Source organism: Melopsittacus undulatus, chromosome 17, assembly GCF_012275295.1.
Source record: "Melopsittacus undulatus isolate bMelUnd1 chromosome 17, bMelUnd1.mat.Z, whole genome shotgun sequence".
Classification (NCBI taxonomy): Eukaryota; Metazoa; Chordata; class Aves; order Psittaciformes; family Psittaculidae; genus Melopsittacus; species Melopsittacus undulatus.
Window position 1 is genome coordinate 3,041,706 of NC_047543.1, and position 25,696 is coordinate 3,067,401.

Sequence of the window (25,696 nt, forward strand, 5' to 3'; positions counted from 1 at the left end):
CTGCGTCCTCCCCTCCTCGCTCCGCTCAGGATGCAGAGATGATGCCGGAGCTGATGGAGCTGCTTTGCAGCAGGCAGGAAATAAAGGGATAAAGGATGGGGTCAGACAGGGTGATGCTGGGGGCTCCTGAGGGGCTTTGTCCTCACTCCCCCTCCCCCCCCCCCAACTGCCCGGTTTAGGGGGGTGTTCATGGGGATATGACCCCCCCCCCCAAGCAAAACCAATTGGCCATCACAGAGCCCTGTGTGTAGGGCAGGACCGCTCCAAACTCCCACTGTTCCATATGGTATTCCCAGGGTACAGCAGCATCCTTCGCTGCCACTGTCACCCACCCACTGCAGTGCAGGGTAGAGCCACCTGGTTTGAAGTGAGCAGCAACACCAAGGAGCCTATTGGTGATCATGGGTTTTCCCTGTTGATACCACCACCATCCCCATCAACGCTGGAGCTGCTCAAGATCCACAGCAGCATTCCCGAGAGCCGAGATCCCCCCTTTCTGTGTCCCATGGGAGCAGGAAAAGTGATCCCGAACACAACCAGCACAAAGCATCAGGTAAAAATTAGACTTTTATTGTTCATTGGAGTAAACGGGGCAGAGATTCATTGGGTTTGTTCCATTCCAAGGTTCAGTTAAAAAGGCCAAAGGATGGATTGTAGCCCTGTCGGGAAGGGGAACGCACGGACAAACCCTGCTCAAGCGACGGATCCGGAAGAGAACACGTTCTAAGCTCAGCACCAAGACGCAACCAGGGCAGCTGGGATGGATGAGGGCTATTTTACACGGGATAAGGAGCAATTCAGCTTTCAGGGTTGGTTTTTTCTTACTCGTTTCTGTCTTTATTTACTTTAAATACAGGTTTAGGTGCTTTTCAGCTACGAAGAAAGGCAAAAAAGTGCATAAGTTGAGAGAAAAGGCAGAAATCAAGCAGTCAGAGGTTCATTTCCCATGGCAGGGGACAGGAGGGGACAAACAGGACAACGGATCCAAGGTAGCATTAAAAAGGTCCCTATTCCCAAACGGGTGCTGTGGCATTTGGTCCATTACAAAACGGGTTCACATTGACACTGCCCTGCTCCCAGGCAAGAACGTGATTCGGAAGGGGATGAGCAGGATGTGACTTCCTCCTTCCCCTGCTCTTGTGCTCGCTTGGTTTAGCACCAACCGGGATTCCCATCCCGGGAAGCCCATCCCGGCCTCCTCTGGGGTCCCACTGTCACCCCGAGGGGACAGCAGTGCCCCATTCCCTTCCAGCCCCAAACAGAGCCAAGGAATGTCCCAACTCAGCTGCTTTGGTCCCTAGATTCCCCTCTTTTCCTTTGGGAATAGCAAAGGTGGCAGCTTCCCCCTGGAAGCATCCCAGCCCCTGCAGCACAGCTTGGGGATGGTGCCCTCCGGCTGCCTGGTCCCCAGTGTCCGGCTAAGCCAGGGCTGGGAATGGGGCATCATCACAGCCCTGATACCCAACTTCTGGAACCCAGAAGAGCATCCGGCTCCTGCCCTCCCTGCACAGGCTTCCAGTTACACCTGCCCCTGTCCCAGCACCTTCGGAGCCCGGAAGAGAAGGGGATGTGGATGTGCTTTGAGGTTTTGGTCCATGATGTGACCCCAAACCAGTGGTGGCCCCAAAAGCCACCATAGCTGGGGACCCTGGCAGAGGGGGAGGCACAGGGACCCTGGACATGGAGGGCTCAGGAGGGGCCCAGGAGCCCGGCAGCAGCAAGAGGGAAGCAGGAAGATTGGGGGTGAATGTGGGAGCACTGCAGAGAGGAAGAGGCTGCCCCAGCACCAGGGGGGTCCAGGGGACCCCCAGACCCCGGCCCAGAGAGAGAACCCCAGAGCTGCAGGGGGGGACACGTGAGGTCTCGGTGTCACAGTGCTCCCACAGGGATGCAGGGGGGGGATGAGGAAGGTTCCAGAGTGTCCAGAGCAGCCGCTCTGAATCCCAAGGTTGTGGTTAGGATTTTAACTGGGAATGTTCTTCCTGTTTTAAGGACTGGAGGAAGCAAGGACTGAATGGAAACACAGCACAGAGCAGCTGGGAGAAGCAACGGGATCAGCCAGAGCAGCGCAGGGTGGAGGCAGCCACCCCATCCCTTGGGATGAGCATCCCTCACCTCACCCATGCAGACATGGTTGCCCCCTGCCCAAACCCACCACAACCAGGGAATTTGGTCCTAATGGACGCTCTCCTCCTCCCTTTGCCAGATCCCAGCTGCTTCCCCCTGCCAGGAAACACTGGGATGGTGAGAGAGGAGGGAGCCTGAAGAAGGAAAACTGTGGCAATTGGTCTCTCAAGCCCCCAACATCCCTTTGGAGATGGTCCCTCGGTCCCAACAGAGCCAGAGCAAAGCTGAACTGGTGAGAGAGGAACACGGAGTAACCGGGATGTCAGGATACGGCCCCGGTGAGCAACACCCGAGCACATGGATAAGGGATGCTGGGGCTGAGAGACGCACGCACACCCCCGGAGAGGCCGGTGGGGCTGGGGGCTTGGCTGTGGGGATCAGCCCCATGCCCCGTCCCCTCCCGCAGCTCAAATGGCCTCCACGTAGTTGGCAGGGAGCATCCCCGTGTCCCCCGTGCGCTCCACGGTGCCGTACATCCACCCGTCATCGATCTGCTGCACGTTGATGATGGTGTCACCGTCCTGGAAGGAGACCTCATCCTCATCGGCTGCGTTGTAGTCATAGACAGCACGGAAACGCTTCTGTGGGGATGGAGGGGTCAGTGGGCACAGAGCCCCCCTGTGTGCACAGCCCCACAACCAAGCACCCTCCAACCCCATCCCAACTGTTCCTGTGCATGGGGAGCAAGCAGGGCAGAGCCTGCCCCTCCGGGGTGCACTCAGGGCTGTACTCACCCACCCTCCAGCAGGAGCATTGCGCTGGGTGGAAGCTGGTGCCGCGGGCTCCTTGTAGCCATAGGACTGGGACATCGGCTGCTGGTAGACTGGGAAGGGGGGGGGGAAAGATGGGTCTGATGTGGGCTGCAAAGCCCCTCGCAAGGAGGTGGCTGTTGCTGCAGCAAAGCCAGGGCCGTGCACCCACAAACACCCCTGTACCTGAGTTGCTGGGCTGGATGTGATGGACCTGGGGCTGCTGCTGCTGCTGCTGCTGCTGCTGCTGCTCCGTGGGTCTCTGGTAGTTGGTGCTATCCTGGGAATTCCGCTGCTCCAGCTCCGCACCCTCACCAGGGCTCAGCCTCATCCGGCTCTTCTCGAACTCCTCGTGGTATTTGATCTGCAGCCACAGGAGGGTAAGGAGAGAGCAGGGTCAGCAGCAGCATCCTGCCCCTCATCTCTTGGTGGCCCCATCAGTGCCAAGGGGGTTCTATCCCCCCCATCTCCCCAGGCCATGGGGAAACCTGCTCAGACCCGTTTGTGGTGCAGGAAGGAGGAGGTTTGAGGGTCCCATGGCTGGGATGGGCTATGGGGGTGAGATGTGAGGTGAGGCCCCTGCAGGAGCACTGCAAGGAACCACTGCAACAGCTGAGCCATGAGAGGGGGTGTTGAAGGAGGATCATAGACCCACAACCTGGGTTGGGTTGAAGGGACCTTAAATAAAGCTCCTCCAGCTCCAACCCCTGCCACAGGCAGGGACCCCTTCCACTGGAGCAGCTGCTCCAAGCCCCTGTGTCCAACCTGGCCTTGAGCACTGCCAGGGATGGGGCAGCCACAGCTTCTCTGGGCACCCTGTGCCAGCGCCTCAGCACCCTCACAGGGAACAGCTTCTGCCTAAGAGCTCAGCTCAGTCTCCCCTCTCTTGGGCAGGTTCAAGCCATTCCCCTTGGCCTGTCCCTACATCCCTTGTCCCAAGCCCCTCTCCAGGTTTCCTGCAGCCCCTTTAGGCACTGGAGCTGCTCTCAGGTCTCCCCTTCAGGAGCCTTCTCTTGTCCAGGCTGCCCCAGCCCAGCTCTCTCAGCCTGGCTCCAGAGCAGAGCTGCTCCAGCCCTCACAGCATCCCCATGGGCTCCTCTCAGAACAGGTATCTCCAACCACACTGACTGCATCAGAATAAGGCAGCACAGAGGGAAAGCTTCACCCACCTGCCTGGGTGTGAGAGCCAACACCCACTTGTGTTAACGAATGGGGGATCCCCATGGAGCCCATTTGCTGGTTCCTGCCCCACTGAGCCCCTTTGCAGCCCCTGTGGCAGTGAAACCCCACAGGCTGAGCCAGGCTTTGTGCAGGGAGCAGGTTCCTGCCTGTGTCTGCACTAAGTGGGTCACTGCAAGCCCAGGCTGGCAGCCAGATGCCCACAGGGAAGCTGCTGCTGTGGCTGGGAGAGGAATGGGGGTGGTGGGGAGGGTGTCAGCTCTCTGCTGTGTGATTCAGTGCCCCCAGACCTCCACAGCATCCCTGGAACCGAACATAGAGCCCTGCTCCACACTGCACCCATCTCCTGCGGGATCAGACCTAGGGAATATCCTGCAGCCAAGGCTGTTTCCCAAGGGGAAAACCTTCTCCAGCCCTTGGTGCACAGACAGGGATGCTGAGGGGTGGAAAAGCAGGAGCAGCTCAGGGCACTGTGGAATTCCAGGTGGGAACGCAGCTCACAGCAGAGGTTTCTGTGTCAAGCTGTGCTCCAGGGCTGGGTTACCAGGCAGGGAGACCCCAGCCTTCTGCCAGGGCTCTGCACCAGCTCCTGGTGTTTGATGAGGAGCTTCCCTTAGGCAAAGGGGAATGAATTCCCTGTGTTCTGCTGCAGGAGCACGGGGTCCACTTTGGGCAGGGGATGGATAAAAGCCACGTGTGCCGTAGCCATAGGTGCGAGTGAGCATCCTCCTGATCACCATGGCAACACGCAGACATCCCCATCTGCCCTGCACAGCACCTGGGTACCAAGAGCTGCTCCACTGGCCATGGCTTCACAACTGGAAGAGCTGGGTCTCCTGCAGACACAGGTCAGTACCCCATTCCCAAAGGATAAAGCAGGATGGAGATGGGAGCAGCCTCCGGGATCACCTCCACACCAGTAGAGGTAGGAGGGACACTGAGGAGTGCCCTGCAAGGCTCTTGAGTGTGGGATGCTGTTAGGAAAGGGGGTGACAATCCCTGTGCTCCCTTTGGGGCTGCTGAGAGCAGATGGGGGGAACCCTGGGCACAAACCTGATGGATGCTTGCAAGGGCTTTGCTGGAGCCAGGAAGGGTCCAGGCAAGTGGAGCCTGCACAGGGACAGGAGGAGGAGGTGCCACATACAGACACAAGCAGGGAGCAGGGATATGGGGACCTGGACCATGGAGCTGCTGCTCTCCTGTTCTCTGCTCACAGCAATGGGACCTTGAGCAGAGCAGGATGAGGACCAGGATGCACCTTTGGATCCATCGGGTGGCGCATCCAGGTTGGTTTTCCTCATGTGTTCATCCACATCCATCAATGTGGGTCTGCCCCTGGGAGCTACTCACATCACTGATTTGATCCTGGATCTTCTTGATCCTCTGCAGCTCTGGGGTGTCAGTCACCACACAGAAACCTTTCCCCTTGTTCTTCTCAAACTCCTCCTTGTAGCGGATCTGGGTGCAAGCAAGAAGACAGAGGTTTAAAGGCAGGCAATGCTGGGGAGCAATGAAGCAGCTTCTAAGTCAGCCTTTGCTTTGCTAAGGAGATGTCCATCCCCCCCAGATGTACCCAGCATGAGCAGAATGGGAGCACACCACCAGCTCCTTCTGCATCTGTTGAGCTGGTTTCTGTCTCACAAGGGTTGGGGTAATCACATTCACACCAATACACCCAAATCACATCCCAGGGAGCAGCTGACCCATGGCAAGCTGCCTGCCCCATAGCCCTGGGGGTTTATGGGGCAGACAAAAGCATTTCCACAGCATGGGGACCTTTAGCCACACCGGGAAGGAATACACCATAGGGAAACCATAGGCTGGCAAAACACAAGCATCCCTATTGCTCTTGGCCAGAGCCTGACCTCAGCATCACTTCCCATCACCACCCAGCAGGCCCAGTTCTCTGTGCCTGTATCTATCAATATAAATCAATGCAGCTCAAACCAGAGCTCCCAGCCCCAGTCCTGATCCCGGCCAGCACCAGAGCTCTGCTCACAGCCAGGTCACTGAGCAGAGGCTGGAACCCCCCAGCTCCAGCAGGAATGGAGCCAGGGCCTGGCTGCCCCCATGGAGCAGCTCTTCCCCCATGGCAGGGGAAGCAGATGTGCACAGGGACCCCCTGACCTACTCCATCCTCTCTGCAGGGATGTGGCCCTGTGCTGGCATCGGGAGCTGCCTCTGCCCATGGTGGGTGGAAAGAGCCTTTATAAGGGGCTCTGCAGAGGCAGCCTCCATGTATGCAGGCAAAGCTGCCCTGGAGCTCACCCTTGTGTGTGATGGGCACCAGCAGGAGCTCTACTGCAAACCCATTGCCTCTTCCCCAGGAGTTGTTCCCTACATCATACGAAGGAAAGTAAACCTCGTTCATCCAAAAGGAGCTGGAGAATGTTCTTCATGTTATAACCCTTTCATTGTTATAATTCACATTATAACCCCTTCATTGTTATAATTCACATATAACCCATTCACTGTTATAATTCACATCCTGGCCCCTCGCAGGTCTCACCTCGAGAGCACTGAGCCCTCCTCGTGCCCACGTCCTCACTGTCACCACCAGCAGGCCCCAGAGGTGACCCACAGGAGGACCAGGGGTGGCTCCTGCCTTCCACAGCCAGGGCCGGAAGGGCTGCACCCAAACCCTCCCGTTTGGAGCTCCAAAGAGGCCCCAAGGAACAGGAACCTGCAATCTTCTCACCACACGTGGGCTGCAGGAGGAGGCTGCAGGTGCCAAAGCTGCCCCTTTGGAGCCTTCTTTGGTGACACAAGGCTCGGTTGTTACCGGGGACCGGAACAGGAGACGCCTCCTCAGCAGACACAAATAGCAGAGGGACGTGAGGCTCTGGTCACAGCAGTGTGCTCAGTGCTGGGGGCAGGCAGAGCATCCTCAGGGCATCCATAGGCAGCAGCTCTCCAGCCCCACAGACACGCAGGGGAATGGGAGCATCACTCAATGCCAGGGAATGACCTGCACTGGTTGGAAACCCAGACCCAGCAACCTCCCTTCTCCTTAGGAGGAGCCTCATGGAAGCCTCACACCCAGGACCTGAGCTTGGCTGTAAGCATGAATGAGGTGGAGCTGGTCACATAAACCTGAGCTTAATCCCAGCTCCATGTGCAAAGCATCAGCCAGGATGTGGCAGTTGAACCTGCAGGGCTCTCATCACTGCACAGCCTCTCCTTAAGCCTTTGCAACAGCTCCAGTTCAACATCCAGCTCAATGAACCTGCTCTGGAAGGGTTGAAGGGACCCATTCCTGTCCTCAGGGATGTGCTCAGCTCCTGCAATTAGTAAAGAAGGGATGGGCAATAAAGCAGAGCTGCTGCTGGTGCTTCAAGAAACACAAATGTGAGGTGTTTGCAAAGCAGGAGACTCCCCTTTGTAGGCACAACAAAGGCAGGGAGGAATTAAGATCTTATCTGGAGCCTTCAGGATCCATCCTCCCCAGGGCTCTTGGCAGGCTCAGCTTTGCCACCTCCTCCCACTGCTCCTCATCCCTCCCCAGCCCCTTGTGCAGCATCCAAACCACCAGCACCCCCAGCAGCCCCTATTGCCTCCCATTCCAACAAGTCCATCCTGGTGTGAAACCAGCACTGCAAAGGGGGGTGCTGGAGGATGCTGCCTGCACCCCAGCCCCTATTCTGACCATAACCCAGCCTGTAGAAGGCTCCAAGAGCCCTGTCCTATGGCAGCTCCAGCCCCTGGGAGCAGAGCACATCCCTGCCTCCCTCCTCAGGGTCTGCTTTACCAACCAACAAGCACCAAAGAGCCTGGATTCAGTGCAGAAGCTGCGCTGGGCGCAGCAGCATCTCCCCTGTTACCATGGAAAAGCAGCCGTGTCCCCTTCATCAGCACATCAAGCACAAAGCCAGCCCCAGGCTGAGCTCTGGCTCTAAGCTGGAGCCCAGCTGCCCTTGTGCAAGCCAGGGAGCTGTTGGGCAACTCGCTGGCAGGAAGAGGCCTTACAAAAGCAGAGGTTTCAAAACAGCACCAGCTGCTTCTATCAGGAGAGGTGCTGAGGTTCTCCCTCCTCCTCCTCCATTGGGATGCATTCCCAGCCTTTCAGCTCCTGCCACTCTCAGGCTAACAGGCAGGAAGGTCACTGCATCCTTCCCAGCGCAGCAGGGAGAGGAGTGCACTGATCCACACAAGGGATTGGTCCCCATAAGAACACCCCAGTAAAGCCTGTGCTGTGCCCCACTGCTCCTGCACTGAGCTGAGCCCTGGGTCCCCTCCGGACAGGCTTTTTGCCCCTTTCCAAAGGAAAACAGACACTGAACAGATTCCCACACCGGTTCCAACATCCTGGGCTCTGCTCAGATGCTGACTCCAGCCCATAGTGCCTCTGGATGCGGTTCCTGCCAGCACAGCATCCTCTGAGCCCACGTCTGCAGAGCTGCCACACAAGGGCTCGGGGCACCATCTCAGATGCTTCAGCACAGAGCCAATGCCATGAGGAAGGGGCACCCCCAAAGCTGCCCATTCCCTGGCCCTTCCAAGGGTTTCTCTGCAAAACTGATCCCCCTCTTTCTGCTCCCAGCACCTCAGAGTAAGAACAGGAAACCAGGGATGGATGCAAAGGGACCAGTTCCCACTGCCCCATCAGGAGTTATCGCCCATGCGTCAAGGCTGGGGACTTCTGCTGATGCAGGGATACCCTCAGGGTATGAAACAGGACATGTCTGCACAGCACCCTTCTCAAACAGGCTCTGGGGAACACAAGCCTTCCTCTGTGCCAGCCTTTATCCTGTTATCTGTTTATTTCTGCTTGCCACAGCTTTCAAGCCCTACAAGGTTGGGGTTGACCTGAAATACTTGCCTAGAGAGTCAATACCTGTCCACATGAAGCCATTTGATTGCGGCAGGGGGGGGGAATGGGATGAGCTTTAAGGTCCCTTCCCACCCAAACCATTCTCTGTTCTGTGACTGCCTCCTGCATCCTTCCCACCTGCAGCAGCTCCAAGCAGCCATGGATGAAGGGAAGAGATGGGCGAGATGCAAGAGAAAGGATCCAAGAGATGCAAGAGAAAGGACCCAAGAGATGCAAGAGGAAGGACTCAGAGCCCAGACCTGCCTCTTCCTATGCAAGGCACAGGGAGCAGGGGATGTGATGTGGCACTCACCGGGCTCTGCAGCTCAGTCTGGTACTTTAGGCGCAGGTTCTCCGGGGTGTCTGCCACCATGGTGAAGGGCTGCTTCGGGTAGTGTCTGTGGGGAGAACGGAGGTCAGCACTCACAGCAGACCCATGGCCATGCTCCCCATCCCATCCCAACCACCCCCCGAGCGGCAGCCCCCAGCACTTCCCAGTGTCCCGGCCCCATGGCGAGCAGCAGCACTTCCATGTGGAACCGTGCAGGGTGAGCAGGAGCCATTGGGGGTGTTGGGATTTCTCCGATGCCTTTCCCAGCTGAGGAGTTGATTCTCTGCCATCCTCCATGTGTTAACTCCAGGTTCATCAAAGAAGAGGAAGGGGCAGTTTTCTTCCCAAGGGATGGGGCCATTCCAGGCTTGTGCCTGGCTGATTTCTGGACAGAGCTTAAACACATCTTCAGTCTCCCCTTAAACACTCCTCAGGGTAACATCAGCCTGAGTAAGTGCTGCCTCCGCTCTGCTTCACAGGGACTGTGCCTGCTCCACTGCTCCAGCTGGGAAGGGGCAGGGGGGAGCAGGGTTTCAGCCACACAAGCCTCCTGTTCTGGGGATGCTCTTGTCTGTGGCCACATCATAGAATCATGTGATGGTTTGGGTTGGATCTTAAAGCTCATCCAGTTCCAACCCCCTGCTATGGGCAGGGACCCCTTCCACTGGAGCAGGTTGCTCTGTAGCTGCCATGGATGCAAAGCCCCCCCCGGGATAAGACATCTGACACTGCCCAGATGGTGGCTGCTCTCATGGGGCAGCAAAGAAACCAAAGACATCCCCTGGCAGCCTTCAGGTTTATAATGCAGAGAGCAAGGAGGGGGAAGCTGCCTCTTGAAGGGGTCAGAGGTTTCTCTTCCATGAGTTAAAGCAGGAGTCCCAAGTGGGTGGCAGGAACAGAGTGCAGGGGTTTAGGTACGTTATTGATGCAGGAGAGGGGTGGGAGGCACAGAGACAGCACCAGCCCCATCCCTGCATCGCACCCATGGTACCAGGGCAGCTCATCACTGCCTGATCCATAGGCCTATCCCGTCCATAGAATGAACCAGGTTGGAAAAGACTTTTCCAACATCAGATCATCAAATCCAACCTTTACCCCAAGAGCTTGGATAAATCCTCGTTTATCCAAGGCAATGCAATGGGTTTGGAAGAGCAGAGCAGGGCTCAGCAGCTCCTTGCAGAGGATAACGGGGAGGTCCCATTCACTCCTGAGGATCTCAAGGCTTTGCTTCCAGGTTCAAGGGCTGAAACTCAGTCTGTGCAGCCTCCACACCTCCATCCATGCAACCCAGCTGGTGCTGGTAGCCCTCACTTGAGGGCTATGCAGCACACTATGGGAGTGCTGCAGCCCCTGTCCCCTCCCAGACCACATGAAATAGGTCTTAATAAGATGCTGGGCTCTGCTATGCGAGTCTGTGTGCTCCGAGCAGTAGCAATTATCTATTTATGTACAAGCAGCATTAACACCTCTGCCCAAGGCCAAAGAAAGTGTGGTCAAATGAGGGGAAACAAGCAGGAACCCAGCTGCATGTGGAGGAGGCTGGTTGAGAGCTGCTCCCTATGAGACAGACGAGGCAACCACAGAGCTGCAAGAGCAGCACATAGCTCAGGAGAGCAGCAATGCAGGAAACCCAGCAGTAAAACACTGAAGGAATAAAGAGAACCCCCCTAACACACAGAGAAACCAAACGGGGCTAATGTGGTTTGTACAGAGAGGGAAAGAACTCAGCAAGCAGCAGCTTCCCCCCGGAACCCATCACCCTGCTCCATCCAACACCCTGCTCCATCCAACACCCTGCTCCATCCAACACCCTGCTCCATCCAACACCCTGCTCCATCCATCACCCTGCTCCATCCATCACCCTGCTCCATCCAACACCCTGCTCCATCCAACACCCTGCTCCATCCAACATCCTGCTCCATCCAACACCCTGCTCCAGCCTGCAGGACATCACCCGCTGCCACATCCCATTGCCCCCATCCCTGCTGCGTGAGACATAAAATGAGCCCAAGTCAAGCCCTAAACCAAGCAGGAGCGAGATTGGGAAGGACAAGGATCAGTTTTACACAAACAGCTCAGCGGCTGCTCGGAGGAGAGGGTTTAATCCCTGTTTAGATTAACCTGATTAGAGGGGCTATAATACTGCATTCAGGCTGCCTGCAGGCACGGCTGTGTCACAGCTTCACACCGGGATCATCAAGGCAGAGCTCGCTGCACTCCAGTAGGGATAAACCCTGCTTCAACACAGGGGTCCTGCAGGAGCTACAGGCACTGGGGAGGCACAGAACAGGGCACAGGCTTTGCTGTTTACCTGCTCTTGACATCCTGGCCACAGCTCCTGCTCTCCCAGCAAGTGGTGCCCACTGGAGTGGGGCTGTGTGAGTGGGAGCAATGGGGAGGGACATTTCAGATGCAGCAAATCAACATTAAGACATCTTAGAACCAAATCCCCCCCAGCTGCTGTCTGCTGGAGCAGAGATGAACAGCTTGGAGGGGTGCAAAGGACACATGGCATTGGCCCAGTTTGGCCTCTGCTTAGCCCAGTTTGCTCTGTCAAGGCTGCTGGAGCCGCAGTAGGTGCTGGGTTAATGCATTATCCCCTTGAAGAGACAGCACAGAGGGAGAGGTGTCCTTTTGTCATTGTGGAGATGACAAAACCCCCTCTAAGAGTGAAGCTGCAGGGACCAAGGCAGCACATGTCAAAGCAGTTTGCACTTGCTCAAGGGGTTCTGCCCCTCAGCTGCACTCAGGATGACTCCTCCATTAGGGCTATGGGGATGCTGGTACCCACTGGGCAAGCACCAGGAGCATCAGTTTTAGTTCCAAATGCAGGTGCCATTAAACAGCTGCTGGGGGAGTTGTGGCTTCCTTCACAGTGGTGCTAATCCAGTAACTGCACTAACCCAGCACCTACAGGTTGAAGCTCCATCCCTGTTCCCAGGGCAGTCCTGGGACCTGTCTGTTGTTTCAGCCCCGTTACCCCCTGCATCCTGGAGCCCTCTCCCAAGTGTCTTGGAAGTCACTGTCCTGACCCTCACCAAGGTCAAAGAAAACAAAGCCCAAACCCTCAAGTCTCTTCATTCCCTCATTCTCCACCTGTAGATGAGCTCTGGAAGGCAGCAGCCCAAGCAGACCAGCCCCAGCCCTGCCCTGGGAACAGGGATGGAGCTTCATCCCGGTCCTATGGGGAGAGCCCAGTGCTGACAGCCCCATCCCCCTGATGCTCAAGGGCTGCACACAGCAAAGCCACAGACACAGAGAGGGCTCCATAGAGGGCAAAGCAATGGGTGAGTTGTGTGCACCACCAGCCAGAGCTGCATTTACAGCTCAGCCACGACCCAGCAGCTCCGGTACTATCTGCTGATGCTGCCAGCAGAAATCATCCCATTGCCATGGCAACTGCATCCCATGCCCCGGGCATGCTAATAACGCTTGGGAGCAGCCGAGTCCCCAGCAGCAGCCTCCGGATGCAAGGAGGAGGGAAGCCCCAGTCACTGCGAGGGCTGGAAATGAGGAAATTCATCCCTGCGAGGCTCAGACTGGGAAGCTGTGGTAGGAGGGGGGAAAGAATAGGAACAACCTGAAAGAGCATCCCTGCTTCCTGCATTAGGGATCCACAGCCTGCTGAGGGACAGGATGAGATAGGCAGAGACCACACAGATGGAGCTACAACTGGGTTCTGCTTCTCATAGGTACTGAGGAAACCTCCCAAGGGTTTGAGATGGGTTTTTACACATCCTTGAGCCCCTCTCCAGCCTGTTGTTAGCAGGCAGGAGTAATCTGTTGGTCTGCATCAGGCACACGAGCTGAGCATCTTCCCCTAAGAGGAGGCATCGCTTTCCTGCCCAGCTCCTGAGATCTGCCTGATAAACAAGAGCCATTTCAGTCCCTATTTCAGGGAACTTAAGGCTGTTCCTTAAATTAGGAACCTTACATTAGGGAATTGAAGGGTTCCTGCTTCCTGAGAGCCCCACACCGCCCAGCCAGTGCAAACACAGACACCCGCATCCCTGCCCCACACAGCAGAGAGGGGGGAACCCATCTCCTGCACATGAGACTGAGCCTCAGGAACAGCCAGCAATGAACTCAGCCTCCGGGAGCAGGCAGGGAGTGAATTGCTTTGGCTTGGGAGCAGGCAGGGCTCATCCCTCCTGGCATGGGGTGGTCTCATCCTGTTCTCCCTCTTCTCGTGGCCAAAACCAAGGCAGGAGCAGAGCTGTGGGTCCTCCCCCAGCCAGCACCATAAATAGGGCTTGGCTGGGGAAGCAGGGAAGGGGGAGGGTGTTTATTGCTCAACCTGCTTCACTCCCTCAGCAGCAGCAGGAGCAACGCACCCCGAATACACCCTGTGTGGTTACCGGCCACCAGCACAGGTTAGGGATGGAGGCTTCCACAGCTGGAACCAACAGCAGCTCTGGTGCCACCACAGCAGCTGCCATGCACTGAGCCCAAAGGCAGAGGAGGAAGAGGGTCTCCTGCCAGCATCACTTGTTCATACCCCCTCCTGTGTGCATACCTGCCCCGATGCTGCAGGAACACTTGCTTCCTAAGTGAGTGCAACAGGTAGGGAACCATGCAGGGAACAGGAGAACAACAGGGATGATGGAGCCCTGGAGCTGCATTAAAACCCTCCAGGCTCCACAGGAGAAGACAAAGAAGGGGAAGCTGCTTCCAACCATTCCCTCTGCTGACAACCTGCAAGGAAACACTGAGTCCCACACAGCCTCGGATGCGGCGCTTGGGTAAAGTCTGCTGCTAAGTCAGAGCTGCTCAGGCAAGAGCAGCAACCTCTGGAGAACAAACAGGAGCCAGGGCAAAACACACCCATGTGAGCCGCTTGTTGAGGTGCTGTGGCTCCTGCTCCTGGCTGGAAGACAACAGGATCCAAACACCTGGCTCCTGTTTGGGCAGGAGCATCCTGGTGTTTTCCCTGCCGCAGGGATGCAGGAGGGTGCGGGAGGAAAGGAGCCAGGTTTCAGTGGGTCTTGGGACCTGCTGGTGCTCTGCAGCACAGTGGCTGTGAAGGAGGAGGGTGCAGGATGAGCCCTCAGCATCCCCATGGCTGCTCCTTCAGACAACAACTGATGCAGAGGAGGCTGCTGGACCAGATTGGCCTTGCCCTTGGGGGTCTCTCCTGGCATCCATCCTCTGCGCGATTAGAGTGGAGCAAATGGGACACGTGGGATCATCCTCCCCCCCCAAGCCTGACCCCTGCTGCTGTCAGATTAAGTGAAGCAGCAGAGGAATATGTGGGGCAGAGGGACACGTGATGGAGCAAAGGCTGGAAAACACCCCCTTTAATGTGCAGCTCCACGGAGCCATTATCCCATCAGGAGGGAGGTGAGGAAAAGCCATCCCAGGTTCCACATGCACCCAAGGAGCAGAGGAGCACAGCGATGGCAGGAAGAGCTCACTGCTCCATCCGAGGAGCCACGAGCAATAGGTGCACAAAGCTGCTTTAGCAGGGACATTGGAAAGCAAACATGGTCCTTTCCTCCCCACACACCAAGCAAAAACAGCCTCATTCCAGCACCTTGGTCCTGGTTTCCTTGTGACCCATATGTCAGTGGCACCGAGGCTGTATTTTCACAGGGAGGAATAGTGTAAAGATCTCACTTCCAGACGAGTGGGAGTCTCCAAGCACTTGCAATCCATCACATCCCAGCCCTGCCCCGAAAGCAGCATCTGCTCCCAGGAGCTGCCTTCCCAAGAAGGGCAACATTAGGACTTCTACCTTTGGAGCTTCTCAAGGTGGAAATGGAGTTGAGCTTCTCCAATAAGAGACTGGTTAAACCCCCCTGAAGCACAGCAGAGCAGCTCTGTTTGCAACAGGACCCAGCCTCTGCCTCTCCAGCATGACTCAAACCTCCAGCAATGCTGGTTTACACCATGGATGAGATGACTGAGTGTTTAGAAGAGCCTCTTCTAGCTCCAAGTGTTGCTTGCATTCAAGGCAAGCTGCTTTAAAGCAAGTGTTTCTGGCAGGCTTGCCCAGCAACAGCATCCTAAAGGGATGGAGAAACACCACCCACAAACCTGCAGCTCCAGGAGCACATGGTCACCTTTGGATTTTGGGAGAGTTAAACAAAGGAAGCAATAAGGGCTGCTCTGCCAGGAGGTTCCCCAGGTCACATCCTGCCTGTCAAAGAGCTGCTGATTCTCAGGGATGAGCTTAAAGAAATGAACTGCTCTTCTATTAGCCATAAAGGCAGCACCCGGCTCGCAAACATCCTTCTGTAAGAGAGCAGGCTGCAGGGAAAGGCTTTGGTTCCTCCCAGCACTTCCAAGGAGAAGCTGCCAACACGGCTGGTCCAGCCCTCCACGTGTCCAGCTGCTGCTCCCATCATCTGCTCCCAGCCCGCATCGGGATTGGCTTGGTTTAACATAACCCAGAGCACAGCTTCATGGAATGCTTTGGGTTGGATGGGACCTCAAAGCTCCTCCAGTTCCAACCCCTGCCATGGGCAGGGACCCCTTCCACTGGAGCAGCTGCTCCAAGCCCCTGTGTCCAACCTGGCCTTGAGCACTGCCAGGGATGGGGCAGCCACAGCTTCTCTGGGCACCCTGTGCCAGCGCCTCAGCACCCTCACAGGGAACAGCTTCTGCCTTTGGGGGTGTCTCAAAGCCCCTGCCATGGCACCAGCACAGGGCTGGAGGAGGCAGGAGAAGCCAAACCCATCCCCACCAGCTCCAGCATGGCTCCAGTGAGGGATGACAGCAGGGAGGAGGGCTTTGCTGTCAGTGAGGACAGGCAGCATCCATCTCACCTCCATCCCCAAAGGCTCTGCCAGCAGTTGCTGAGGGTGTTGCAGAGCAGCCCAAGGAAAAACCAGCCTGTTTCCATAAACCTGCTTTAATCCATAATGGAAAGATTCCAGGTGAATGCAGAATTGGGGCTGCCAAGCTGTGAGCAAGAAGTCACTTCTGGAAAGGGCTCTGCTCCTCACACTGCTCCCCTCTCCCATCCCTGAGCCCCCAAAACAGAGCAGTGCCTGTCCCAACCTCCCCCAGTGCTGTTTATGGGAACAGGGTGAGCATCCCAACAGAGCTGGGTTTTTCCACAGGCTTTTCCAGCCCCAGGGCATGGATAAGTTTAGCAAAGTCAACATCCATCTGCATCCTGCACCGAGCTCAATGCTGAGCAGCCCTTGCTGCAGGCTCAGCCCAAACCTGGCTCCGAGGATGCTCCATGGCTGCTGCCAGGGAATCCTTCCCCCAGCACAGCAGAGGGGAAGCAGCAGGACCCTGTATCCCCCTCCACAGCAGCATACGGGCAGAGCAGCTTTCATTTACACCAACAGCAGAGCCTGCTCTGGGCTCCACGGCATGCAAAGTGTGCCCACCGAGAGAGGAAGCAGCTCCTCTCATCCAGAAACTCGGCACAAATAAAGCATGGGATAAACACCTGGACTCCAGCCCAGCAGCACAGTTGTTCCTCTTTCCCTTCCTGCCTCCCCCCCAAACTTGGAAGATCACTTTATTAATGTAGTAGGCTGCTACCAGATGGAGCTCAGGGGAATGCCAAGAACAGATCCTGGCTCCTTGTGAAGCTTGGAGGCACTCACTAAGTTTTTCCAAGGAAAGAGTTAGCCCAGAGGTACTGAGCTGCTTGCTCTGCATGGAAAGGCAAGGATGTGAGTGGGGAGATGTGCACCAGGGAGGTCCTTTGGGTCATCACAATGAATTGGAGGGTTTACAGCCCACACTCACTGTGCCCAGGGCTAGGTTTAGGTAAGGAGGACAGGGCTGAGCTGCTTGCCCTGACTCAGCAAAGAGGGATGTCAGCCCTGAGATGTGAATCCCCCCGGATAGCTCAGTGTGGTTCCTATGCGATGCAATCAGCTCCTTATAGAACACTGCAGTCACCCCAGCGTGGCAGATGGAGCGACCCTGCCAAGACACCTACACAGGATATTCCTGGCAGCCTTGCTTTGCCTTGAGCCCCTTTCAGAGGGGTTTAGCAAGGGGGATGGGGAGAGGCAGCAGCACCACTATTGCCTTATCCCTGTGCTGCTGGGACCACAGCAAAGGTCTCTGCTGGCAGCAGCATCTTCCCTTGGAGGCTCAAACAAAGGATGCTGCAGTCGGGCCAGGCTGCCCCTCATGCTGGGGGAGGAGGGACTGTCAGCAAGCAGACCATTAACTTCCTGCCTGCTGTAGCAGTAAGGAAGTGAAGCTGCAGCCCTGGGGGTGAGCAGCAGCAGGGACAGCCCCTGTGAGCAGTGGGATGCAGGGCAGGGGATGGTGCATGCAGCCAGAGCAGGGCTTGCCAACCAGATGCATCCAACAGGGCAATCGCTTGCTCATCAGCATGAATTTGGGCAAGGCTACAGCTCGGAGATGAAGCCTTGGGTCTCATCCTTGCTCCTCAAGGGAGAGGAGCAGAACCTCCTTATAGGTAAGACAGGCAGAGAAGGAGCCCTGAGATTCTCCCCCCTCCACACAGCTCCACATCCAGGCACAAGCAAGCTCCTCTCTGCACTTAGAGCATCACTGGGCAGTGCTTCCAGCTCTGATCCAGCTCCCCAAATACACAGCTTTGGGCTCTCAGACAGGCATATCAAGGCCCCAGGTTCATGCTGTACGCAGCATCTTGGTTTCACCTGGGAGAGAGTAACTTCTGAGCCACCCCTGAGGCACAGAGCTCTGTTATCCCTACAGCACAAGACATTAAAGCCTCTATATAATGTGTATTTGGGAGCAGCTGGTGCCCTTGAACACACAGCCCTGCCTGTCCCCTGCAGCCAAGCTTTCCCCCAACCCTTCATGAGCAGAAGCCTCAAACCTCACCTGGATATTGCCCTGCCTCCACTTGCACCTCTTTTAGTTCCAAGTGCTCATGCAAAGAGATGAGCCCAGCCCCTTAGGCTGCCTCCAGTGACCAACCAGTCACCCCAGTACCCAGCTGAAGTCAAAAGAGGAATGAGGAGGAGGGTGGAGAGCATCACATCTGCCACCAAGGCAGATCCCAATGCTGCTGGGCACGGGGAGGGCAGAGTTAACCAGCACCTTCTTGAATGGCTTCACACAGATTTATTGCTGGGGCAGTGTCACAGATAGGGAGGAAGCTCAGCCCTCTTCCTCCTGCTCTCTTGAAGAAAGAAACTCAGGAATTTGGCAGCAGGCCACGGCTCAAACAGAGGAGACCCTGTGCTAAGGCATGCTCAGAAAAGCAGCCTCTTCCCTGCCAGGATAAACGTTGCTTTTCCACCCCCTTCTCGGGAGAGAAAAGATGTCGCTGCCCAACTCCAACGGGAGCAAAAGCCACTTGAAATGGGTGGGATCTTCCTGGGATGTCCCTGGACACTGCTCCTAGCCCAGGATACTGCAGGGCAGCAGCTGACAAGGAACCAAACCCATGTCCTCTGGCTGGAGGTTCCCTTCACCCCACATCTGGGCACAGATGGGCACCCTACAGCCTTCCCCCCGCAGCAAGCAAAGGGCAAAGCCCCATGTGCCAGCAGTTTTCGGCTGCTCTCACTTCCCTTTAAAGCAAGATCAGGCAAAGAAGGAAGAGCAAAGCATTTAATGCAGGTCTCTGTGCACAGCTTTGAACATCCCTGGGCTAGAGGCAAGGCAGATGCCTATCTGCCTCTTCTTCAGGGAGGCTGCAAAGGGTTAAGACAGCAAACCAGCATCAAAGGCAGCTCTCAAGCAGAGGGGGTTGAGAAACTGAGATGGGTTGCGCAGACTCCTTGGAATCTCAGGAATTTCCCATTATTATCCCACTTCCCTTCCAGCAGCCTGGAGGGAGAAAGCACAAGAACAGGACCGCAGGCCCATCCCTATGGCCAGGCCAGGGGCAGAAGCAGCAGGGATGAGCATGCCCTGGCACATGGGACCAGGCAAAGCTGGGATGTGGATGATGCCCATGATCCAGCAAAGGAAGCTTTGGTTCAGAACACTAAAAAGGGCTCAGGGTCTGATCTCCTGCTGCTTTCCACAGATCCAGGTCTCAACCTCACAAACCCCAGGCTGCTTGGACCACCATGGTAGGCTGAGACACATCCACAGCCCTCTAAATCAACAGTTCACCCTCATACTACCCCATTGCTCCAGGAAGTTCCCCCTTTCACCTCACAAGTTGGAGTTTCAATATTGCTCAGAGTCTCATCCCAATTAAACATGGGTTTTGGACTTTGGGCAGGTCACAACCACCGTTGACACGTTCAATCAGCAATAACCAACCTATAAGAGCTGTGTAAGAGGGAAGGTTTTGCTATGGCACCCTACGGCTGAAGGTCTTCCAGCTCCTTTCTGCTTATCTTACACATTAATACCCATCTTACAAGGATGCTGTCAGGATTAATGTTTTTAAAGCAGTCTGTGAATGGACCAAGCTACACACATGCCAAGCAGTATTACATTATCTCCTTTTCTTTCTAAGAACACTAATGTATAAGCAGCAGCTGCAAAAATCTTACTGCAAAGCTGCTTTATAGATATTAGGAAACATATCAGGCACCGAGAGCTTCACTTTGGGCTGAGCAGGGACTCGTGTTCATCATTCAGCAGAGCCCAGAAAGCTGGGCACAAGTAAGGGTCCTTCTTGATAGGAAAAGACATGGGCAGTGAACAGGCATCACTCAACAGCAGCCTGAGAGAGGCAGGAAAGTGAATTGAGGTGGGATGCTGGAGATGCTCTGCCTCCATCTCCCCCACACTGGTCAGGAGAGAAGGATTCTGCATTTAAGCTCTATTTACCTTCAGATGCATTTACCTTCCCAACATCAAGGGCAAGTGCCAGTAGCTGAGGGTGAATGCATTTGGCCATGAGCAGAGCCCAGGCTGCAGGGCCACCTATGCCCCTCACTGCTTCACACACCCTTTCCCACTGCACTAAGGGGCATTTTTTCCTCTCCCCAAACACCTGCACTGAGTTGGGGTGGAATAAACACCCTTTTATTTCCCTTTCTTTAAGTGGATACAGGTCAAAGTCAACTCCATGTAAACGCCTGCCTGTATTCTGGATTTCATTCACCTTTTGTCTGCCCAAGCTGGAACTGGAGAGCAGCCATAGATTACATTTAAGCCTGGAAACCCTTGTTTAATACAAGCATTAACTGGCCTGGCTGACCCCTTCCAGCCAGGGCTTCACATGCACTCCCTGAACCAAAGCAGAGCAGCAGGGGAAGAGCTTCTGCAGGCCTGGGGTCCCTGCACCCCTCATTTCCCAGCCCCATCCCTCTCCCAGTGCCCACGATGCAGACACTTACGCATTGCAATACGGCTTCTTCTCGTAGCCCTTGTAGTTTTTCATGTTTAGGGTCATCTTGCAGGTCTCGCAGTGGAAACATGCTTTGTGCCAGAACTGCAAACAGAGACAAGAGAACCATTAGCACCAGTGGCTTGCAAAACAGGGCCACGTCCCACTAGATTCACACAGCTCCAACAGCCCAGCAAAGAGCCCTGCAGAACCCACAGCCCAATGTTCTGACTGGTTTAGGACACATATAAACCCTCCCAACACATCTTATCTCAACGGGGCACAACACTGGAGTTGCATTACAGCAGCATCTTGCTTCCTTATCTCCGCAGCAGGAATTCCCAGGACAGGCAAAGCCTCCTACTTGGAAAATAAGCCCAAGACAACCCCCTGTGAGCAGGGAGCTGTCAGCAGTTACCAGCTGTGGTTTGCAGGCTTCAAAGATGCTGCTGTAAGGGTTTTTTTGCTGATGTTAGCCAAGAGATAGCCAGAAGAGCAGGTCAGGTAAGGCTGCACACAGACACTGAGCCAAGGCAGAGACTAAAAGGCTCTTGTGAGAAGCAGACAGCTCAAAGGTCCTCACCACAGATGCCACCCTTTTAGGTGGCTGATGCCAAGCTCTGCATCCCAAAGGGTGCAGGGTCACCCCAGGCACTCCTCATCCCCTTCCTCTCACAGTGGGGTTGTCCCGACTGATGCCTGCTCTTGCCAGGGCTGAAGTAGGCAACAAGAGGGAAGAGGAGCTGCTGGCCTGACATCTGGGTGTAGTTCCATCCTCTCACCCACAGCAGCAGCAGTTTCAGGCTGACCCCAGATGAGGTCTGTTGCCTGACCACAGCTCTCCTTTAAGCAAGGCACACTCGGATACAACCCCTGAAAGCCAAGCCATGACCCTACACTGGGGCTGCAACACGATGAACCCTATAAAGATGTGGTTTACGGGTTTTTTAGGGCTACTCTTAATGAAATGATTTCCACTTGGCATTTAACTGGTTCGAGTGGCTGGATGGAACCCATTGAGAACAGCTCAGAGCTGCTACCAAGCAACTCTGCTCAAGCCCATATAGACCAAGGTCGATGCCAGTCCCCAAGTGACCAGACCTGGTGCTTCCTCTGGCAGCATTTGAGGGGCTTGGTGTGACATCCCATGGCCCAGATCAGGCACAGGAGGAAGGAACAGAGCTGGAGCAGTGCCTTTGCTCCCCCAAAGCAAGTCAGCCCTGCCCCAGGGTCGCCCTCCCTTCTTCAGAGCACCCAAGCCACCCAGCATCACCCAGAGCACCCAAAGCCACACCAGCAGCTCATCACACCAAGCAGATGCCAGTCAACAAGCCTCAGCGTGGCACCCAGCACACACTGAACAGGCAGCAAGCAAAGCCCTGGAGGTTCTCACTGTGATTCCCTTCCACCCTTAAGCCTCTAAGAAGTCATTTCCACCACTGCAGCTGCGTTCCTGCAAGGAGGAGGTGGTGAGAGCCAAACCCTGGTGCCACCTCCCCACAGGTACCACACCCCAGTGCACAAACACTGGGAGACGATGACTCAGCCCAGGAGGACAATTTGCCTCCTTTCAGTTGCTCAGGGCAACGTATTTGTTCTTTTCCTCCAGTTATACAAGTTCCTCCGGAGCCAGCCTGCTGCAAACAGCGAGAGGAGGCTTCCCCCTGCTCCCTACCAGCACCCTCATCCACATCCAGCTGCACAGGATGCTTCACCTCCATCCCAGCTTCCAGCCTCTGTAAGGACAGGCTGAGCCTCAAGTTCTTCAGGCATCACAGCCTTGTGGGTGAGCTCCTGCCACATAGGAGGTAGTTAACAGACCTCCCCGGGCCTGCCTGTGCTGCAATAGCTGTGGATAAGCACCAGAGATGTCACTGTAAATACAGTGGAGATGAACTGACTGCCAACACTACCTCAGAGCCTCTTCCTCCAAGGAATATCCAGGCTCCCAAGAGCCAAGGCAAGGCCAGCACTGCCCTTGCCCAAGGCAGGCTCCACAATAAGCACAGCAGCAGTGATTTCGCCTGCCCTTACCCCAGACAGAGGAATTAACACATCTTGCACCAAGCATCTTTCAACAGAGGTGTTTTGTCCTGTACCTCTTAGATAGAGCTCTCTATAGCCTGAGGAGAGCGACACAAAGAGCATTGCCCCTTGTCTCCAAGTCTCACCATCACTAAGCTTTATCCTACCACTGCCAGTATTAATGCTGGCTCCAGGGATCTAAACCAGCACTAAAAGGAGGGCTGCAAAAACAGACACAGGGGAACAGCAATTAGGCTTCCAGCAACGCTACTGCTGAGCCTCCAGCACAGAAAGAGGACAAGTTCCAAATAGGTTTTCAGAGGAGCATTAGCACCCGTGCTTTCTAATCCCAAGTTTGAAGTGTTCCGAACATCTGGAGGTGATCCCAGGTACAGCTGCACAGCACAGCCCCGTGGCCCAGCAGGCTGTACTCGATGAGAAGCATGCTGGCTGTGGTCCAGGCATGCTGCTCCTGGAGAGATGGAGCCCTTTGGCCAACCTTGTCATGGCAATAGATTAGACCTGGGGACCCGCAGCCACAGTACATGGTTCACTTATAGCTCATGCTGCAGCCACACAGCATCCATCCATGAAGCAAATCATAGAACCCCAGCCTGGTTTGTGTTGGCAGGGACCTTAAAGCTCCTCCAGCTCCAACCCCTGCCATGGGCAGGGACCCTTCCACTGGAGCAGCTGCTCCAAGCCCCTGTGTCCAACCTGGCCTTGAGCACTGCCAGGGATGGGGCAGCCACAGCTTCTCTGGGCACCCTGTGCCAGCACCTCAGCACTCTCACAGGGAACAGCTTCTACCTCAGAGCTCAGCTCAGTCTCCCCTCGAGCAGGTTCAAGCCATTCCCCTTGGCCTGTCCCTACATCCCTTGTCCCAAGCCCCTCTCCAGGTTCCCTGCAGCCCCTTTAGGCACTGGAGCTGCTCTCAGCTCTCCCCTTCAGGAGCCTTCTCTTGTCCAGGCTGCCCCAGCCCAGCTCTGTTCCACACCTGGGAGTGAGCATCACTTGAGACTCAAGGCTTAAAGGACATAAAGGAGACTCCTTGGGCTGGAGGCAAAGCCTTGAGCGGGTTTAATGCAGTGCAACAGCCGATTCGAACTTCTACTCATCTCAGGAGTCATCTGACATCAGCTCTACGTGGGTTCAGCCACTGCAACCACCAAACCCTGTGACAAGATGTCACTTCCACAAACAGAAGCTGGGTTCAGCACCTTATATGGAGAGCAGTGGGGAGGCAACGACACCCATTTCCCTGAACCCCCTTTGCCTTTCGCAAGGTGCTGATGTGCAGAGGCAAGAGGCAGAACTCACAGGCAGCCCTGCACCATGGCCTCACTGGCCCGGCTGCTGCACCACGCTGATGGAGCCCCACAGAGCCACATGTTTTCCTCCTTGGCTGTAAATCTCAGCAGGGAAATGGACTTTCCTGATTCCATTCCCAGGAGAACCGAGCCCATCTGCTTGTCAGCACACCAGAACTGAAAGCTTAAACACAGCTACGTGTACACTTCCCCTCCCGGAGCCCTTCCTTCTTGCTGCCTGGGCTTCAACTTCAGTGCTTGTGCAAACAACACCAGAGGTGCCCTTTCGACTTTGCTCCAGGTAGAAGGAAAACAAGGGGAGCAGCCTCTCCAATAACACTGTGCTTTGATGGGAAGGCTCTTGAGGCCAGAAACACCAGGACAAATGAAAGCCAGGGGAGTTGGTGGGGAGCAGCTCTTTGGTTAGGGCTGTGCTATATGGCAAGGCTGACCATGGAATGATTCTTAGGTTAATAAGGCCCCTACGAGTACAAGATGGTGACTGCAGCCTCCTGCCTGCTTCCAAACAGGCAGAATACGTGGTGTTGGGATACACACCAGTCATGTCCTCACGGCACTGCACAGCTGCCAGCTCAGAGGAGCCAAAACCCAGACAGTGGCTGCGCAGGAGGAAGGGACTGGTCATTCCTCACCTTCCCTTCCAGTTATCCACAACTGAGCTGCCCCACAGCTACTCGAGACCAGCTTACTCCTTAAGCCAGAGCCACTTCCCTGCTCCCAACAGGCAGGGAACACAGGGCCGATAGTTCAGCTTCGAGCCATTCCCAGCTTAAGGAAGAAACATCATCTGTTAAAAATGCGAGCAACAGGGTCTGCCGGAGCTCAGGAATGCGCTGGAGAGCTGCGCATTCTTCGAGTTACTTTATTTAGTCCTTAAACTGGTCGTCCCAGAAGCCTGGAAGAGGAGGGGGAGGAGGAGAGCGGCTCGGCTCTCCAGGAGGGGTGAGTTCACAGGCGAATCCCATAGGAGCCGTGCGGCGGAGGGGATGGAGACATCGCCATTCGCCGTCGCCTTCCTCACCGGACCTCGGCACCGGCGAGGATGGGTTTTGATGGGAAAACACTCAAAAAGAGACTCAAAGCGCTCCCCCCCCCAGGCTATGGCAGCAGAACGGGCTATAAAGATGGAATTCTGGAACCCAGAAGTATCAATTGGGATAGAAGGAAAAGAAAGGGGGGAAAAAAAAGAGAGAAGCTTGGCTAATGCAAACCAGATGAGGCTCCCGGCTTCGGGGGAGCGTTAACTGTTGCTTTCCACCGGCCTCTCCTGCTTTTTGATGATACCTAAGGAAAAGGCTCCAGGCATTGCTGGTGACCCCCAAGCAAAGGGCTACTACCCATGTCCTCTGAGGGGGGGGTTGAAAAGATACCACCTCCGGTACCCCGGGGCTGAAAGAAGCGTGGATCCTACAGTGCTGGGACCCCCATAAGGTTTATTTGGGGGTGGGCAGCTTGAGGATACCCCACAGTAAGTGAAAAAGCCATAAATACCCTACAAGGGTACATGTGAAATACCCTACATGGGATGGGGGGGGGGAAAGAATCAGCCCCACAGAAGATGTCACAATCCCCTATATCCTCCCCCCACCCAGACGCCGCACTCACCTTATCCAAGCAGTTCACCTTCTCCGTGGGATACACGATCTTGCCGCAGCGGGCGCAGTTGGGGTTCATGGCTACAGGGACCCAGGACTCCAACCACCGCCTCCCGTTGCTGCCGCCGCTTCTGGGGCCGCCGCCCGCGCTGCCGCGACCCTAAATAGTGATGGGGGGGGGTAAAGGGGGAGAGTGGGAGGAGCACAGGGGGGGCGGGCACGCACCCACGCGTGCACGCACACGTACACCCGCCCCCTTCCTCTTCCTCCCCTTCATCACACGCGTGTGCGGTACATGGAGCAGTGCGCACACGCGTTGGGATGCTCTAACACAGCGCTTGTG

General features: G+C 55.8%; 1 protein-coding gene across 1 annotated transcript; it reads right to left on the reverse strand.

The window, feature by feature from the left end:
- Positions 1–549: 549 nt before the first annotated feature.
- On the reverse strand, positions 550–25,514 carry LASP1 (LIM and SH3 protein 1). Its single transcript, XM_005140771.3, has 7 exons — positions 25,364–25,514; positions 20,413–20,507; positions 9,179–9,263; positions 5,406–5,513; positions 3,063–3,240; positions 2,862–2,950; positions 550–2,708 (listed from the first exon to the last, which is right to left on the reverse strand). Exons 1-7 carry the CDS (start codon positions 25,430–25,432, stop codon positions 2,535–2,537), a joined length of 798 nt encoding a protein of 265 aa, XP_005140828.2. The 5' UTR covers positions 25,433–25,514; the 3' UTR covers positions 550–2,534.
- Between the last annotated feature and the right edge of the window lie 182 nt (positions 25,515–25,696).